Source organism: Vombatus ursinus, unplaced genomic scaffold, assembly GCF_900497805.2.
Source record: "Vombatus ursinus unplaced genomic scaffold, bare-nosed wombat genome assembly UNPS02014811.1, whole genome shotgun sequence".
NCBI lineage: Eukaryota > Metazoa > Chordata > Mammalia > Diprotodontia > Vombatidae > Vombatus > Vombatus ursinus.
Window position 1 is genome coordinate 13,039,969 of NW_020954589.1, and position 18,760 is coordinate 13,058,728.

The 18,760-nt window shown below is 40.9% G+C and overlaps 1 protein-coding gene across 2 annotated transcripts in view; it reads left to right on the forward strand.

Annotated features, from left to right (window-relative positions):
- The window catches only part of PNPLA1 (patatin like phospholipase domain containing 1), a 68,499-nt gene that overhangs the window by 33,773 nt on the left and 15,966 nt on the right, over positions 1 to 18,760 (forward strand). For both annotated transcript variants that reach the window (XR_003570366.1, XM_027876220.1), the window contains exons 2-5: positions 1,076 to 1,308; positions 4,377 to 4,442; positions 8,152 to 8,361; positions 11,293 to 11,353. Coding sequence is in view for 1 of the 2 variants with exons in the window: in XM_027876220.1 (XP_027732021.1) it covers positions 1,076 to 1,308; positions 4,377 to 4,442; positions 8,152 to 8,361; positions 11,293 to 11,353 (570 nt within the window). In the remaining variant the exon portion in view is untranslated. The remainder of the gene's footprint in view (positions 1 to 1,075; positions 1,309 to 4,376; positions 4,443 to 8,151; positions 8,362 to 11,292; positions 11,354 to 18,760) is intronic.

Here is an 18,760-nt window from a genome sequence, read left to right on the forward strand (position 1 = left end):
AGTTGTTGTTGATAAGTCATATCTGACTCTTCATGATCCTGTGGACTTCTGTCTATAGAGTTTTCTTGGCAAAGATACCGGAGTGGTTTGTCATTTCCCTCTCTAGTGGATTAAGGCAAACAGAGGTTAAGTGACTTGCCCAAGGTCACACAGCTGGGAAGTTTCTGAGACTGAATTTGAACTCAGGGCTTCCTGACATTGGGCCCAGCACTTTATCCACTATGCCGCCTAGCTGCCTCAATTTATGTAGTGCCATATTAATTTTACAAAACAAGGTTTATAAAGCATTGAAGCTAAATTGAATATAAACATGACCTACAATGTGGTATAGTGTCAGGAAGCAGAGAGGGAGAGTGATCTCTCTGTAGAGATTCTTAGTAATTGCTGAAGGCTTCATGGAGGCGCTGGGACTTAAATTGGGTCTTGAAGGATGAGATGGTTTTGGATAGGAGAAGGAAGGAGCAGGCGGTGGTAGCAGGTAGTGGAGAGAATGATGTGAGCAAAGGGACAGATGGAGAGATGAGCGTGATCTGTATAAGGGACAGATTCTGGATATGTGATTTCATGGCATTCACTCCATCTACCAAGTCAGGTTGGCACCTTCTCTGCAATTTTTAGTCTCAGAGGGTTTCCTAGAGCAATGAGAGGTTAAATGATTTGTGCAGGGTTACATAGTCAGTTTTCTTAAGAGGAGGGATTTGAACCCACATCTACTTGGCTTCTAGGCTGTTCTTTAGCCATTAAATGATGCTCACTATTCAGTAAAAAGGAGTGAAGAGATGTTGTCTTGAAGAAGGTGAGACAGGGTTTGTATAGGTGTTGTGGAGCCAGATCATGGAGCACCTTGGTCTTCTAATAACTGCTTGTTGATTTATTGATTGACCTTGAAAGCCACGGAGAGGACTTTAGAATTTTTTTTCTCCTCCACCTTTGTCCTTCTCTTCTTGGCACTAAATGACAACTCATCAGAAATCCCGCACAGTGCATAGGCTCAGAAGACCCAAAAATTACTATAGGACACTCTCCATCTTGGGGGACATTGATGTTGATCACTCTTCCTCTGTTTCTACCTTAGATGAGTATCTCAAAGTCTTAAATGCTGGTGTGGCCGAGGTCAGGAAATCCTTTCTGGGACCATTTTCCCCTTCCTGCAAGATGGTCCAGATGATGAAGCAGTTTCTGTACCGAGTCCTGCCTGAGGATTCCTACAAGTTGGCGACAGGAAGGCTCCATGTGGCCCTCACACGGGTGACAGATGGGGAGAACGTGGTGGTGTCTGAATTTACTTCCAAGGAAGAGCTTATTGAGGTAAAGGTGCTATATCCCTGGGATTAGGTTGGAAGGTGGATTCTGATCAGACTTGTCCCAGGAAAGAAATAGAGGGGGTTTCCTGACTACTTGGTTTTTCTTTTCTTTTCTTTTCTCTTAACAAGCATTTATTTTCTCGGCATCCCAACTCCCCCCATTGAAAAAAAAATGAAAAACAAATACACATAGTCTTTAAATATATCAAAAATAAAAGTCAGCTAAAGAACCAGAGAAACCATCCTCTTTTTTAAAAAGTTCATTTAATTTACATTTTAAATTAAAAAGTAGCTATTTTCTCTCCATCCCACTCCTTTTGGAAAAAAAGAAAAGAAAAAGAAAAACAAAACCCCTGTAACAAATATGCGCAGTCATGTAAAACAAATTCTGAAATTGTCTGTCTCCAAACATGTACGTTCCATTTTCTATCTTGAATTTATCACTCTCTCTCAGAAGTTGGGTGCGTAATTCATCGTGAGTCCTCTGACATCATGGTTGGCCATTGTATCATTCAGAGTTCTTTAAGTCTTACACAGTTGTTGTTGTCTAGACATTGTTATTGAATAAATTGCTCAGGTTTTGCTCCCTTCGCTCTGCATCAGTTTATAGAAATCTCCCCAGGTTTCTCTTACATCATCCCTTTCATCATTACTTATGGTGCAATAGTATTCTATGACATCCACATACCCCAATTTATTCAGCCATTTCCCCCAACTGATAGGTACCTCCTTAATTTCCAGTTTTTTGTCACTAAAAAAAAAGAGTTGGTATAACTATTTTTGTTCATTTATATCCTTTCCCTCTTTCTTTGATCACTTTGGGACGAGGAATTCCTATTCATTCTCTCATACGTCCCATATTACTGAATCCTGGACGATTTTCACAAGATTTCTCACTGTTTTCATAAGACCCTGAAGTCTAGCAAGGGCTCTCTGGTGCACCTATTTCTCTTGACCTTGGCTACAGCGTAGCTCCCCTGAAGAGACAGCCAGGGAAGAGAACGCTCCTTCTCTCTCTCTCCCACAGGCTGCACTTTGTAAGACACAGGATGCAGTAGTGGGTAGAGGACAGGCTTTGGTATCAGAAAGACCTGGGTTGAGTTCCTGCCTCAGAAACTGGCTCTGTGACCCTGGTTAAGTCTTTTTACTTCTCAGTGCCCCAGGCAACTCTCTCAAGAATATATTGCAGGTGAGTTGCCCATCTGTATAAGTAGAGGCAGTTTCTATAATGTTACGTTCCCTACACCAATGAAATCACGAACCTGGACCCCCCCAAAAAATTGTCCTTGTGCTGAGTTCTTACTTAGGCAGAGGTAAAACAATTATTGCAAATATGCAGAAGGATAACAAAATGTACCAATCATCTACAGTTACTCGCATTCTCATTTGAGCCTCATAATAACTCAGCGAGGTTAACTGGCAGCTGAGTGGCTCAATGAGTGGATCCAGCACTGGGACTACAGTTTGTTTTTGTTTTTTTAAGGAAAGGAAAATGGCTTTCACTCCTTACCCAGCTTGCCTCCATAGGCATGACTACACTATCCAGTGACCATCTACACTACATATAAAACTACAAAAAGGCCATGAACAGGAGTCGTGGGGGAAGGGATGAGGGGATGATGGCCATCACGAGCCTTCCCCTGTTCTCCTCCCCTTTCACCATAAAACAGAATAGAACAAAATGAAGGGTATTTTTTGAGCACCAATCAACAAGTATTTACTGAACACCTGGCTTCGGTGAGGAAAACTCAGGGGACCCTATATGCCAGGTTGAAGAATTTGAACTTCATCCTATAGGAAGGTTTGTGGGCAGGTGGGTGACATAATCAAAAGAAAATTCAGCAGGTGGTGGTGGGAAGGGTTGAAGTGGGGCAGATGAGCCTCTGGATTACTGTTGACCCCCTTTCCATCCCCTTTTCCCCCAGAATAATTGGTTACTCCAGTTACTTCAAGTGAGTCATGCTCTCAATGATGTGGGTGCTCCCACACGCCTTCTCTGGTGTGATTCTTGTCCATGCCTTTCCTTTAAATCCCCCACAGAAGCCCCATCCAACATATTGGAGGAATTCTTCTGGTTATTTTCCTTTTTTAAAAATTTAATTTTTTTCAATTACATGTAAACAAAATTTTTTTCATTTTTAAAAATTTTGAGTTCCAAATTCTCCTTCTCCCCCTCCCCAGAAGACAAGCAATTTGACACAGATTACATGTTTTTTTTTTGAGGGGGGGGTTGGTGAGGCAATTGGGGTTAAGTGACCCATAGTCACACAGCTAGGAAATATTATGTGTCTGAGGCCGGATTTGAACTCAGGTCTTCCTGACTGCAGGACTTGTGCTCTATCCACTCCATCACCTAGCTGCCCCAATATAGATTATACATGTATAGTCATGCAAGACATTTCCATATTAGCCATGTTGCCAAAAACAAAAAACAAAACACACACGTAGAGACCAAAAAAAAGTTTGAAAAAAAAAAGAAGGCTTCAATTTGTATCCATATGCCATCAGTTCTCTGGAGGTGGATGGCATTTTTCATCCTAAGTCTTTTGTATTGTCTTGGATCATTGTATTGCTAAGAATAGCTAAGTCATTCATAGTACAATATTGCTGTCATATGTTACAATGCTCTTCTGGTTCTGCTCATGTTACTTTGCATCAGTTCATCTAGATCTTTCCAGGTTTTTCTGAAAGCATCCTGCTCATTATTTCTTATAGCACAATAGTATTTTATCACAATCATATGCCACAACTTGTTCAGTCATTCCCCAATGGATGGGCATCCCCTCCATTTCTGATTCTTTGCCCCTCAGGTTATTTTCATATTTTCATGGAAATCAGTACAGCACTCAGGCCATCCATCCGTCATCCTTTTCCCTTCCTCTATGACCTGCCTGTCTCCGTTTCTTGATTAATCTGTAAAATATGAGGGATGGACTAGATGATCTCTAAGATCTCTTTCAGTCCTGAGAACTGTCTTTTATTTTACTTGAATGCATGTCATCATTGGAAATATGCACCAGCCTGCCACGCCAACTATGAATCTTTCCATTGCCCCCTGGGCCCTCTCCACAGGCACTCTACTGCAGCTGCTTCATACCGGTATACTGCGGCCTCATTCCACCAACTTACCGGGGTGTGGTGAGTACCCAGGCCTTAGCACAGGTGGAGAGGTAGTGGAGAAGGGAAGTCAATGCTTTCAATAAGCATTTATTAAGAACTTACTGTGTTCAGAGCACTGTGCTAGGCTCTGGGGGACATCATAAGAAGATTTAGAGTTAGAAAGAAGTGTAGGAGATTATTTAGTCTAACCTGCTCATTTTCCAGATAAACAAGCTAAGACCAAGAGATGGCAAGGGACTCACCCACAGTAAGCATAGTAAACATAAGAGACTGGATTTGAACCCAGGTCTTCCTGGATCCAAATCCAGCACTCTAGCTACAAATCATGAGATATACAGTTCCTTGCACTTATGAAGCATTACATTTCTAGTAGGGCGGTATGACAGATATAAAGTGGCAGCTGATAGCTCAGGTGATAGATTGTTGGGCCTGGCATCAGGAAGACCTGAGTTCAAATCCAGCCTCAGTCACTTACTGGCAGTGTGACCCTAAGCAAGTCACTTAACCTCTGCTTGCCTCAGTTTCCTCAACCATAAAATGGAGATATTAATAGCACCTATTTCCCAGGATTGTTGTGAGAATCAAATAAGATTATAGTTGTAAATTGCTTAGCACAGTGCCTGGCACATAGTAGGTACGTAGTAGGTGCTTCTTTCTTTGCACATAACCATAATATAAAATAACACATGATAAGTGCCTAAGAGAGGTTCAAACACAGTACCATGTGAGGTCTGAGTGGGGAAAGGTCATAATAAACTAGGTTAGATCAAGGAGGGATTCATGGAGGAGGAAGCATTTGAGTCGGGTTTTTAAAAATGGGTAAGAACTGATTGGATTAATTAATTAATTATACTTTGGGGTTGGCAGGAGGATGTTTCATGAGTAAGAAACTTAATGAGCAAAGTCATAGAGATGAGAAAGTGTGAGGTATGTGTAAGACACTGAATAGTTCATTCTGGTGGAAGCATAAAGCGGAATAATGTGAGATAAGTCTGGTAAGGCAGTGTGGCTTTAGATTATGAAGGGCCTTGAATGCCATGCTAAGGAACTTTGAGGCAATAGAGAGCCTAAGGAGTGAAATAACCAAATCTATGCATAAAGGATTGGTATATGTGTAAAGGTTGGTTTGGCAGAGAAATGGGGAGGAGGCCACTATATTATTGTATTCAATTCTGAATAATATCAATATTATTAATAATAACAACAACAATAATAATAATAGCTAGCATTAATATAGTGCTTTAAGGTTTAAAGAGCTTGACATACCATCTCATGTAATCTTCCTATATATACTTCTATGAGGCAGGAGGAGCAGACAACATGAACTCTACTTTACAAGTGAAGAAACTGAGGCCACAAGGGATAAAGTGACTTGTCAAGGTCATTCTGGTGGTTCAGAGGTCTCCTGACTCTTAGTCCAGTATTTTGTTCACTACACCATGCTGAGAGAGCCTTAGGATTCCTAAGTGTTGAGGAATCGACCTGACATGCTGCATTATTATTATTATTATTATTATTATTATTATTATTATTATTATTATTTTTCTTAGCTAAGGCATTATTATTTCTTTTGGCCCCAAGGGAAGTCCCAGTCAATTGACCTGCTAATAGGTGCCATTGATAAGTTCTTCCCCAGGTGAGAGAGTGTCACTTAATTTATAGACTTAACTTTTGGATGGAGAAGACAAAGGTCAAATTGAGGGGGGTATGGAGTTGAAAGACAAATAAGGGGCAGGACAGAATATTCTGGAAACAAGCAATATATTCCAGGAAAATCAGCGACAGTACCCCCTGGGCAGGTGCTAGGTATTGTTCTATCCAGAGGCAGAAAAGCTTCCCCTGGGAAAAGAAAATTTCTCACCTGTCCTTCAGGGTAGCAAGAGATAGACTCCCCACTGCCCACTGCAGTCACGTCAAGCTGTCTGAAGGCAAAACAGAGTTAAGACGGGTCTAGAATCCTGATTCCACACGGTCCACTCCTGCCCCCTCCTATCCTATTCCCCCGACTAAAAACAAAAGCCTCAGTCTTCTTTAGATATAAGGTTCAAGAGTCCTTTTGCAATGAAGAGAACAATTAGGGTGGCTCTTAGGCCCACCTTATTTAGAGAAGGTCTTTATTCAAATTGGAGAATGTTCTCTCTGGACTTAAAACACCCACCAACACGTACCTTTCATCAGCTCATAAAACATAATTCAAGCCAGGATGTTAATAGATGCCAATGATTTCATAGGTTTCTCCCTCCCAGCTTTTTCCCTCTCATTTTCACAAGGCCTTCTGGAGACAATGGCTTTAGCCAAAGGAGTAACCTTGTGAAAATGTACACATTCTCTGGGAGATATTTGGGTGTGTGTTATAGTACCAGCCCTGTACCTAGAAGTGTGCTGATAAAAGTTTAACAACCACTTAAAAAAAAAAAAACACACCTGACACATTTTTTAATCTGCCTTATTAACATTTTCTCCATCACTTTATCAAGTCAAGATGATCAACAAAATAGTAAGTTAAGCCTTAATTTGTATCATTTACTAATTTCTGAGGTGTAAGTACTCACACTGAAATTTTAATCATTGACTCAAGGAGCCAGTTAGAGCTGGCTCCAGCGTCTCCCACCTTCCCCTCTGCAGGCAACACCCCATGGTCATATGTGGCCTGGAGGTCATCCATTGGTACCTAAGCCCTAGTGAAAAGAGCAGTGGATTAGGAATCAGGTGATTGGATTCTGGTCCTGATTCTCACTAACTCACCCAGTGACCCTTGGCAATTCTTCTTCTTCATCTGAGCCTCGATTTACTCATTTGTAAAATGAGGGAGCTAGACTAGATGACCCTTAAGATCCCTTTCAACATTAAATCTATGACAATGAAAAATTCTCTTGGGATGTTCTCAGCACCTGCATTAATCATTTAATTAAATTAATAGACTTAAGTAAATGCTTAATAATATCTACTATATTCTAATGGATACAAAATAGATAATGTATATGCAAAATTGAAACAAAGAATCTACATTCTCCAGGGAGGATAGAGTATGTTCCTAGAGAAGTAAATCCAGGACATATACAAAATAAATTCAAAGTGATTTTGGGGAGTGGTACTAACAACTGATGAAAGGCCCCTTGCAGGAAGACGAGAGACAATACTTGAGTTGAACTTGGAAAGAAGCTAGGGATTTCAAAAAGCAGAGAGTGAGGAGGAAGGGCCTATTAGGAATAGGGGAGAGGTGATATGTGTCATGTATGGGAAACAGAGGCCATTTTTGGCTGGAAGGTTGAGTGAGTGCATAGGATTAATGTGTAATCAGCCTGGAAAGAAAGTTGGAGCTAGATCATGATGTACTCTACCTAATTGCCAAACAGGGAGGCTAATGAGAGGGAGGGACCCAGAAGTGGAAGGAAGGAGCAGGATGTAGGTAGGACAAAGGAAGAGAAGGAAGAGTCAGTTTTTTAAGTTATAGGTTCAAAGAATTAAGGACCTTTGGCAGGGATAGTTTTGAGGATCAGAAACCAGTGCTAGGTAGAAACTTTGGTGTAGATGGTCCCTAAGGCCTCATGTAACTTTAGCATTCTAGAATTCTAATATCCTTGAATGAAATGTCATGTTAACACCGGTATATTTCCAAAGGCTCTCCTTTGCATTATCAATAACCAAAAAAAAAAAAAAAAAGTCAATAACCCCAACCACCCCCCAAACATTCTTGTTTCCTTCTTCTTCCTACTTCCAAAAACAGAGGTATATTGATGGAGGTTTCACTGGAATGCAGCCATGCTCCTACTGGACAGACTCAATTACCATCTCAGCTTTCAGTGGCCAGCAAGACATTTGCCCCAGGGACTGCCCAGCTATCTTCCATGACTTCCAGTTATTCAACTGTACCTTCCAGTTCTCCTTGGAGAATATTACCCGGATGACCCATGCGCTCTTTCCTCCAGACCTAATGGTAAGCGGTAAGAGGTTCTGTAGTCACCTTTTGAAGAGGAAAGAGGGCTGCTCAGGATCATAGAAAGAGATTTAAAAGGGACCTCATCTAGTCTACCCTTCTCCCATTTTAGAGATGAGTAAACTGAGGGCCCAAGAGTACAAGTGACCTTTCCAATATAGTAAGGCAAGGGATTTGAACCCAGAGCCATCCAGTGTGCTTTCTACCACAATGACTCTCTGGAGTTGGGAGCATTGGACTTGTGGTCAAAAGACTTAAATTGGAATCTAGCTGTGCTCCTTGCTACCAGTGCACCTTTGGGTAAGTGACTTAACTTCCCCTGACTTCAGTTTGCTCTCATGTAAAATGAAAACTAGATAATCTCTAAGGTCCTTTTCAGCAGCAAATTTTGTGACCTATGAAACAAATGTGGAAATTGGGGAATTTGAGGGTTTGCTGAAGTTGTCATGCAAATAATGACTAAATAGTCTCATGTTTATTTCTTTCTTCATGAATTCTAGCAGGATCCTATAAAATTTACAAGCCCCAGGTCTAGAAAACACTTTGTAGGGAGACTGTGCACAGGGCCGGACTTACACATGAGCAGAGTAGGCAAGTTAGTGCAACAAACATTCATTAAGTGCTTACTATGTGCCAGTACCATGTTAGGCACTGAAGGATACAAAGACAAAAATGAAATGGTTCCTGCCCTCAGAAAGCTTACATTATATTGAGGGAAACAATAAACAAGTACAAAATCTATGTGAAGTAATCTTTTTTTAAATTTTAAAATTTTTTTCTTTTTTTCTTTTCAAATTTTTTTCTTCTTTTCTTTTCTTTCTTTCTTTCTTTTTTTTTTGTGAAGTAATTGCAAGAGGGAAAGACCATTAAAATCTAGGAGGATCAGGAAAGGTCTGTAAGCTATGGAACCTGAGCTACACCTGGAAGAAAGCTAGGGATTCTTTGAGGCAGAGGTGAGAAGAGAGTGTGTTCTAGGCAGGGAGGATAGACTGTGCAAAGGCCTGGTGATAGGAGACAGGATGCCATGTATAGGGAACAGAGAGCAGGCCTGTTTGACTAGAATGATCAGTATGTAGAGGTGAATAACAAGACTGTAAAGGTAGGTGGGAACCATTTCATGCCAAGCATGCCAAGCATGCCAAGCACGCCAAGAAGAGAAGTTTGCTCTTTGTTCTAGAGGCTGTTGAAGATTTTTGAGTAGCTGAGTGATATGGCCAGATTGTTTTTAGCAATATGAGTTAGGTAGCTGTATGGAGGATGGATTGGAGAAAGGAGAGATGGGAAGCAGGTATAGCAGTCTGACTATTGCAGTGGTTTAAATGAAAGATGGAGTCCAAACCAGAGAAGAGACAGAGTAGACATAAGAAGACAGACATAAAAGATGATAGACAGGTAGATTGACCAAGAAATGGCAACTGATTGGATAATGGGGTAAGAACAAGGAAAAAGTCAAGGATAACTTCGAGGTTGGCACAATAGTGGTATCCTCAGAAGAAACAGGGACACTTAGAAGGGGGATAGATTTTCAGGAAAGGAAGGAAAGAAGGAAACAAGCATTTATTAAGCACCTGCTGTATACCAGGGGCAGCTAGGTGGTGCAGTGGATAGAGTGCTGGGCCTGAAATCAGGAAGAGCTGAGTCCAAATCTGGCCTCAGATGCTTACTAGCTGCATGACCCTGAGCAAGTCACTTGACCCTGTTTGCCTCAGTTTCCTCATCTGTAAAATGAACTGGAGAAAGAAATGGCAAACCACTCCAGTGTCTCTGCCAAGAAAACCCCAAATGGAGTCACAAAGAGTCAGACATGACTGAACAACAAAAATGTGGCAGGTACTGTGCTAATATTGGATTATTTGATTATTTGATCCTCACAACAACCCTGGGAGGTAGGTGCTATTAGCATCCCTACTTTACAATTGCAGAAACTGAGGCAAACAGAGGTTAAATAACTTGCCCAAGGTCACACAGTAGGTTTCTAAAGCTGTATTTGAACTCAGGTCTTCCTAACTCCAGGCCCAGAGTTCTATCCACTGTGCCACTTAACTGCAAAATTATTTCCATATTAATTCCATTTTAGACATCTTGAGTTTGACATGCCTACGGGACATCAGATGTCAAGGTCCAGCTAGTCTTTGGTCATATGGGACTGAATTTCATGAGAGAGATTAGGATTGGATGTAGAGAAATTTGAGAGACATCTGCAGAGAGATGACAACTGAACCCATGTAGACTGATGAGCTCACCAAGGTAAAAGGTGTTGAGAGAGAAGAGAGGAGGACCCAAGATAGAGCTTGCAGTGAAGAAGGAGCCAATGGATAAGGAGAAATTAAAGATGAGAGAAAGAGAGGGAATAATTGAGGGACAGGCTCCTGGGATAGATGGGAGGGAGGATTCCAATCAAGAGTGCCATGCTGAAGGGTTAACCTTAGCTAGGAGGAAGATTATTCCTTCAGAGACTAGAGCAAAGAAGAAGAGAATGGGGGATGATGATGACAGGAGTTTGGAGACGTGGAATAGGAAGTACACAGTAGATGTCCTTTATTTTCTTGTAAAGTTGGAGGTGAGATCCTTGGCTTGGGGGTGGGGGAGAAGATGGTGGTGTAGGAGGTTTGAGAAGAGAGGAGAAGGGACTTAGAATATCATTAATGGAGAGTGTGGTAGAATGTCAATCCCGGAAGAAAAAAGGTTATAATGGCTCAATGGAATCCAATGAGCATTTATTAAGCACCCGCTGTATGTCAGGTGCTGTGTTTGGCACAAATGAAGTACTTCTTGCCCTCAAGGAGCTTATTTCTGCTGATCTAGTTGAGGATAAAATTTTAACCCTTTCATAGTTCTGAAGGGGGGGGGGAAGCAAGCCCCAGTCATAGCCCCCACCAGCATTTAAGCAGTGAGAGAAACAATAGCTTTTCATGGTGTTTTTCTCCACAGGCCCTGCATGAATACTACTACCGAGGATATCAGGACACAGTTTTATACTTGAAGAGGCTAAGTGAGTACTCTGAGAAGAGAAGACATAATAGTAACAGTAATAACAGGTAGCATTTACATATTGCTTTAGGTGCTTTCCAATATTATTTCATTTTATCCTCACAACAACCTTGGGAGGTAGGTGCAATTATTATTCCCATTTTACAGACAAGGAAACTGAGGTGGATTAGAAATTACTTGTCCTGGGTCACAGAGTTATTAAGTGTCTAAGGATGGATTTGAACTCAGCTCTCCCTGATTCCAGGTCCAACACTCTAATAGCTGGGCCCCCTAGAGACCTCTTTCCATTGGCCATCTAGCTTCTGCTTAAGCACCTCCAGTGGTCGGGGGTCCATTACTCCAAGGGGTCTTTGAAAAACAGTTACATGGAGAAGTTGAACAAAAAAAAACTCATCTCCAAAAACTGAAGGACATTTAAATTCATGTTTCACTGTGATGAATGAAATTGCAGTATTTTAGTTAACAAAACATTCTTGTGAACTGACAGCACTATGATGAACCCAAAAAAGAACACTAACTCTGAAGTTGGTGGACCTGGGTCCAAATCCTTCCTCTTATTCTGCGCTGGTGATTCTCAAATTTGCCTCTCCTGCACCAATCCCTCTGCTGACCCCCAATCTCACATCTTCCACTGACTTTCAAACTCAACTGACATCCAATAGACATCTTAAACTCAGCATGTACAAAACATAACTCATTATCTCTCCCCCCAAACCTCTCCTCTATTAGATTGTAAACTCTTTGAAGGTAGGGACTATCTTTTGCTTGTTTTTGTGTCTTCAGCACTTAGCAGTTTATTCAGTCTTTTTCAGTCATGTCCTCACTCTTTGTGACCCCATGTGGGATTTTCTTGGCAAGGATACTGGAGCCATTTTACAGATGAGGAAACTGAGGCAAACAGGGTAGTGCCTGACATATAATAGGCACCTAAAAATGTTCATTATTTGATTGCTCCTTATGTGGTCTTGGGCAAGTCACTCATCTGGGACTGTCTATCAATCAGTGATTCAATAAGCCTTTATTAAGTGCCAGGTATAGCATACAGAAAGGGACAGCTAGTTCATTGTGTGTTTAAAACTGGGCCTGGAGTCAGGAAGACCTAAGTTCAAATGCAGTCTCAGACACTAGCTGTGTGACCCTAGGTAAGTCACTAACCCTGTTTGCCTCAGTTTCCTCATCTGTAAAATGAGCTAGAGAAGGAAATAGCAAACCACTCCAATATCTTTACCAAGAAAATCTCAAATGGGGCCACAGAGAGTCAGACATGACTGAAAACAACTAAACAACAACAATAAATAACATACAGAATGAAGGTAGTGGCAGTTCTGCTGTACTATGCCCCAGTCAGAACATATCTGGAGCATCGGGTTCATTTCTGGGTGCTATGTTTGAGGAAGAACATTGGCAAGCTGATGTGCTCTGAGGATGACAGCCAAGGTGGTCAGGGACCAGGAGAGCATGCCACAGGAGGCTTGGTGTTAGGAAATGGGGAAATGGGGATGTTTAGCCTGAAGAAGAGGAAATTTAAAGGTGACAGGATAGGTATCTTTAAGTATTCACTCATCAATTCATTTTTAATAACATCTTATTTTTCCCCAATTACATGTAAAAACAATTTTTAACGTTCATTTTTAAAAAAGTGTTGAGTTCCAAATTCTATTCTCCACCCCATCTCCCCAGATAATAAGCAATCTGATACAGGTTATACATGTGCAATCATGTATAAACTATTACATGCAGTCATGTAAGATTTGTTATACTTGGCCCAAGAGGGCAGAACTGGAAGAAATGAGTGGGAAGTGCTGAGAAATTCATTGTGATTCCTTGTAAGGAACAATTTTCTTTTTCTTTGCAGAGGCAATCAGGGTTAAGTGACTTGCCCAGGGTCACACAGCTAGCAAGTGTCACATTTGAACTCAGGTCCTCCTGACTCCAGGCCCAGCACTCTATTCACTGTGCCACCTAGCTGCCCCTAAGGGAAACTTTCTAACAGAGCTATCCCAAAGTAAGCCAGGACTGTCTTGGGAGATGGAAAGCTCCCTGTTACTGAAGGTCTTTACACAGAAGGCAGGACAAGAATGATGTCTTATCAAGGACCATATATTTAGAACTAGAAGGATCTGAGAGATATCCAACCCTCTCATTTTATAGTTGAGGATACTGAGGCCCAGAAGGCTTAGACAACTCACTTAGGGTCACTTAGGCAGTAAGTGGTATAAAATAGATTTGAAGCCAGATTCTCTGACTCCAAATCCATCATTTTTTCTGCTAAATCCGAGGTTCTTAAAGCTTGGTCTGGGGACCCCTAAGAGTCCATGAGGGCCAAACTATTTTCATAATAATACTAAGATGTTTTAATTTTATATGGTAAATATCTATATCTATAGATACAATCCACATGAACAAAAGTTCTTTGGGTGGGGAGGGATGCTCAATAATTTTTAAGAGTGTAAAGAAGTCCTGAGACAAAAAATTTAAGAACTTACAGAGGTTCCCAAAGTGGGTGATACTGCCCTGTGGGGGGTGCTGGTACAATCCAGGGTGCAACCTCAGGTGCAGTTGGGGGGTGTTGAATAAAAATAAAGGGGTGGTGGAAACATAAGCAAAGAAGAGAAGACAAAAACATTTTGAAAAGCCATTTGTACATGTTTCATCTGTTGTGTGACAGAGTTAAAGTCGTAGTGATTACATTATTTTCCAAATAAACATACAAAATGCAAGTTATAACCAATCAGTGGTCAAGTTGGCCAACAAGTCTTAACAAGCAAGTGTTGGCAGGCAAGCATGTCATGCATTGTCAGGAAGTCCAGCATGCACCAGCAGGAATATGTAGATGTAATGATTTGTTTACAATATGATACTATACAGTTACATGAAGCAATATTGCATCATCAAAATTTCAATTCAGGGAAAAAACTACAAATATACAATAAATATTAAATTTAAGATGTCATTTAAAATATTTTATATATTTTTGAAATGATGCAAATTAAAAAAAAAAACATTCAAGGGTTAAAGAAAGTAGATTTCCAGGGGAGTGCTTAGCAAATTTTTTTTTTCTTGATAGGGGAGTAGTAGGCCAAATAAGTTTGGGAACCTCTGCACTAGCCCATAGACTAGGTGGCGCCACAGTGCGTAAAGTGCCAGGCCTGGAGTCAGGATGACTCATCTTGAACTCCATCTGGGCTCAGACACTTACTAGCTGTGTGACCCTGAGCAAGTCACTTCTTCACCCTGTTTGCCTCAGTTTTTTCATCTGTAAAATGAGCAAGAAAAGGAAAGGGCAAATCACTCCAGTATCTTTGCCAAGAAAACTCTAAATAGGGTCACAAAGAGTCAGACAAGACTGAAATGACTGAACACGCAAGACCACAACAGCCTCTGTGTCTTTTGGGTGAGCCCTGTAGGTCAAACCTCTGAGACCCCCTTCAACTGTGACATCCTACACTTTCCTAAACAGGTTAAACTCGGTCCCTTCCAGCCTCCCAAGGCTGGGGTGAGTGTCATCATGGTGGGTCTGGATTTCTCAGATTCTAGCTCCTATGACCAAGAGCTTGTTGGCTCTTGATATAGAGTGGATAAATTGTCATTGGTACGCACATAATGTATTCTACAGTCATTCCTTCCTCAGACCAAAAGAATGGGAATGGTGCAACCCAAAGCCTCACACCCATAGATAATTCATGTCTGAGAGCTGGCATGACTGAGGAGTCAGGTGCTGGAAATGGCCCTGCCCCATCATCAACGCTTCAGTCTGACCCTATATTTAGAAATTTAGGATATATATTTTTTTCTCCTTTTCTCTGCTCCTCCCTTCCAAAGTGATCTTGGGCAGGTATTTCTTCCTGTTGCCAATTCATCCACCTTCTCCACCCTCAGTCTCCATCAGTAAGATCTCTTTGCTGCAGGGAGGATCCTGTATCCTGACATTCCTGAAGACTTATACACCCCCTTCTTGGAGATGTTCTTTCATTTTCATGACATTAGCACTGGACACAGCTTTAAATTAATGATCTGTCCACTACATTGTCTCATAGATATCTCAGAGTCATTTGGATAATTCTGTACTCACAGGATTATAGATTTAGAGCTAGAAGGGACATTCGAGGTTATTGAGTCCAGCAACCCCCCCCCCCATTTTACAAATGAAGAAACTGAGTCCCAAAGAGCTTAGGTGACTTGCCCAGGGTTAGACAACTAGAAAGGCAAGACTCAAATTCTGGTCTTCCTGACACCATGTTTGGTCCTCTTTCTACTCACCACATTGCCTCTGAGTCAACTGATGGCCATCCATATTTTTAAACTAGATCATTCTGATCCAGACCTCTTTCTGTCACCTAAATCACATGAAGAGATGAAGGAAGAACCAATGGATCATCACCTTCCATATTCAGCAAAATCTTCAATGACTGAGATGCTCAAGCAATGGCTAGTTAATTGGAATTTGGGGAAACTAAGGATTAACCCCATTCTCCTTTTCCTCATAGGATTTAGAGTTGGAAGATTCTATAGAGATCATCTAGTCCAACCTTCTCATTTTATAGATGACCTTGGTTTGCCCAAGATCACACAGTTAATAAGTAGAAGACAGGATTTGAACTCAGATCCTTTAAATCCACATTCAGTGTTCCATTGACCCATTCTGCTTTACTTTAACCCATTTCGGATAATTTTTTTATTTTTTTTGGTGAAGCATATTGTCCTACTTTCTTGCCTTAGTTTGTAGACTATGGGTGGGGAGGAGACATATGTCTTCTTGGATATAGAAACAGCTTAAGAATGGAACCATCTTGTTGTTCAGTCATTTTTCAGTTATGTCTGACTCTTCATGACTCCATTGGGGTTTTCTTGGCAAAGATACTGGAATAGTTTGAAATTTCCTTCTCTAGCTCATTTTACAGATGAGGAAACTGAGACAAACAGAGTGAAGTGACTTGCCCAGAGTCACACAGCTAGTAAGTGTCTGAGGCCAGATTTGAACTCAGCAAGATGAGTTTTCCTGACTCCAGACTGGAGGTCTATTCACTGAGCCACTATCTTAAGGACATTGAAAGAGGCCATTGAGAAAACCAGAAATTTAAATTCAAATTTACAGCATCTTAGAGATGGAAAGACTCTGAGATGCTTAGGTAGAATGCAGCGTGGCGGATCTGAGGCCAGCAGCATAAGGGGAACTCCCACCAATCAGGAGAACTCTGCTCAAGTGTGAGGGAACTGGTGGATGAGCGGGAGGTGGAGGGTGGAGGGTGGAGGAGAAAACATCTGTTCTTGTGAGAGGACCCTTTTCTAAGCTCCACGACTCAAACACTCAGGGGACTGCTTAATCTGGAGTAACACCGCAAGGCAGCATGTTCCTTCCCTAGAGAATGTTAAGAATAAGCTAAATAAATACCAGCCTCTGAGTGTGAAACCAGTTCCAAAAGCCTGGAATTCTGTTCCCTTGCCTTGGTATGATATGCCTTGCCATTCACAAATTCTGCGTCTGCTGGTGATGGACACGTATCCCTCTAGTGGTGGAAAAGCGACATTTCTCTCCAAACCTAGTCTACAGAATCATCCTCCAATTGGGAAGAGCACAAACGAACATTAATGTTTTAGTCATATCTCATAGATCATAGATCATAATTTTATAGATTATAAATTTAGAAGGTACCTTGGAGACCACCTAATTCAACCCCCTCATTTTGCAGCTGAAGCCCAGAGAGGTTAAGAGACTTTTGAAAGGTCACCCAGGAAATTTGAAATCTAATCTTATTTTCCTACAGCATTCTTTGTATCACATAGTCTTTCTATGGCTCTAGAAGATTATCTCCCTGGAGGTGAAAGTGACAGAGATGTCGATTCAGGATTGATGCCAGGAAAGACTTCCTGCCTCAAATAGGAAAGGGCTGCCTTGAGAGGCTGGGTTCTTAGTGGTTGGATGGCCACTTTTCTGGGTTCATTGTAGTGGGGATTCATTTCATGTATGGGTCGAACTAAATGGCTGATGCAGGTCCCTTCCAATTCCCCAAATCCGTGATTCTTTGAAATTGAAGAGTGTTTGTGTTGTTTGGAGCAGTATGGTTTGGAACTACTAAGATCAAATTCCTTCCTTTTAGGGAAGAAGGTTAGGGAGGCAGCTGGAAGTGATGGGAAGGGCTCTCCTGACCTTGGACTAATTCTATGTTACTACTCCTCCTTGCTGCTTTCAGAACTCTCACTGATGTTCCATTAACATGGATGTCATTGCTTTTGATGAGACACCAATAGGAACTATGTGTGGAGTCCAGAAAATATAGGCTCCTATGTAGTCACCTGATTCATCCCCCTAAGTAAGTTTTATAATTAATATAAATTATCATATCAGCAATTAGATATTAGCTATAACATCAATAGTTAATTAATAATAGAATAATTGTTTTATCATTCATCATGTAACAATATGATAGCCAATAGTTGATTATAGTAATTAAAGTATTAATTAAAATCAATTAAACTATAATTAATAATTTTTTCATATTCAGATGAAATAGCACCTCAACCTACCCCCCCACACACCCCCAGTGAATTTTCACCTGAAAAATCTCTCCTTTTGTCCTTCTCCAGATACTTCCAATTGGTTCCCTGATGCTTATAATTTATTCAGAGGTACAAAGACTTTTGGTCTCCAATTTGGGGTTGAGATTTATAACACAAAGGCTCTTGGAAGAGCCACTTACAATACTGAGGCTAGCCTTTGATTGTAAGGAGGCCGTCTAGTTCATTTTAGGTGAGGAAATGGAGGCCTTGAGTGATTTGAGCAAGCGTGTATACACACACACACATACGTAAATATATGTCACACATAGCGCACACATATATGTACATATATCACATATAGTAAGTGATGTTGTTCAGTCATTTCAGTTGTGTCTGTGAGAAATGATTCATTTGGACCCCTACTCTGTTCCAATAAGTATTAATCAGTTTGAGATTTTACATAAATCATACAGGATAATTAGATAAGACAGGTTCTTATAGTAGGCCTTTATAATGGGTCTCAAAATTTAATGTAATGTTCACTACTTAATTACCAGTTATGAAACTCACTTGCACAACTACAAGAATGCTGATAAAGGTATCTCCATCTTGTTTTACTCAAATTCCATGTCTAAAGCCAGCATGAGTAGGATGTCTTGATTTTTTGGAAAGTCCCCCAACTTATTTTTTGTATATCTGGACCACTCTTTCTTGTCCAGAATGAGCAGGTGACCATCTTATGACTACCTAGTCAGTGGGGTTATCCTGTGCTTTGCCCAACCTGAGACCTCCCTGCTGATATACCATTTTTTGGATGATACATTATTTTTGGCCCTCAAGAGCAAGTTCTTCAGCTAATGAAATTCTGTATTTTACCATGCTTCTTTTGTATATTTGGATGTTGAGCCCT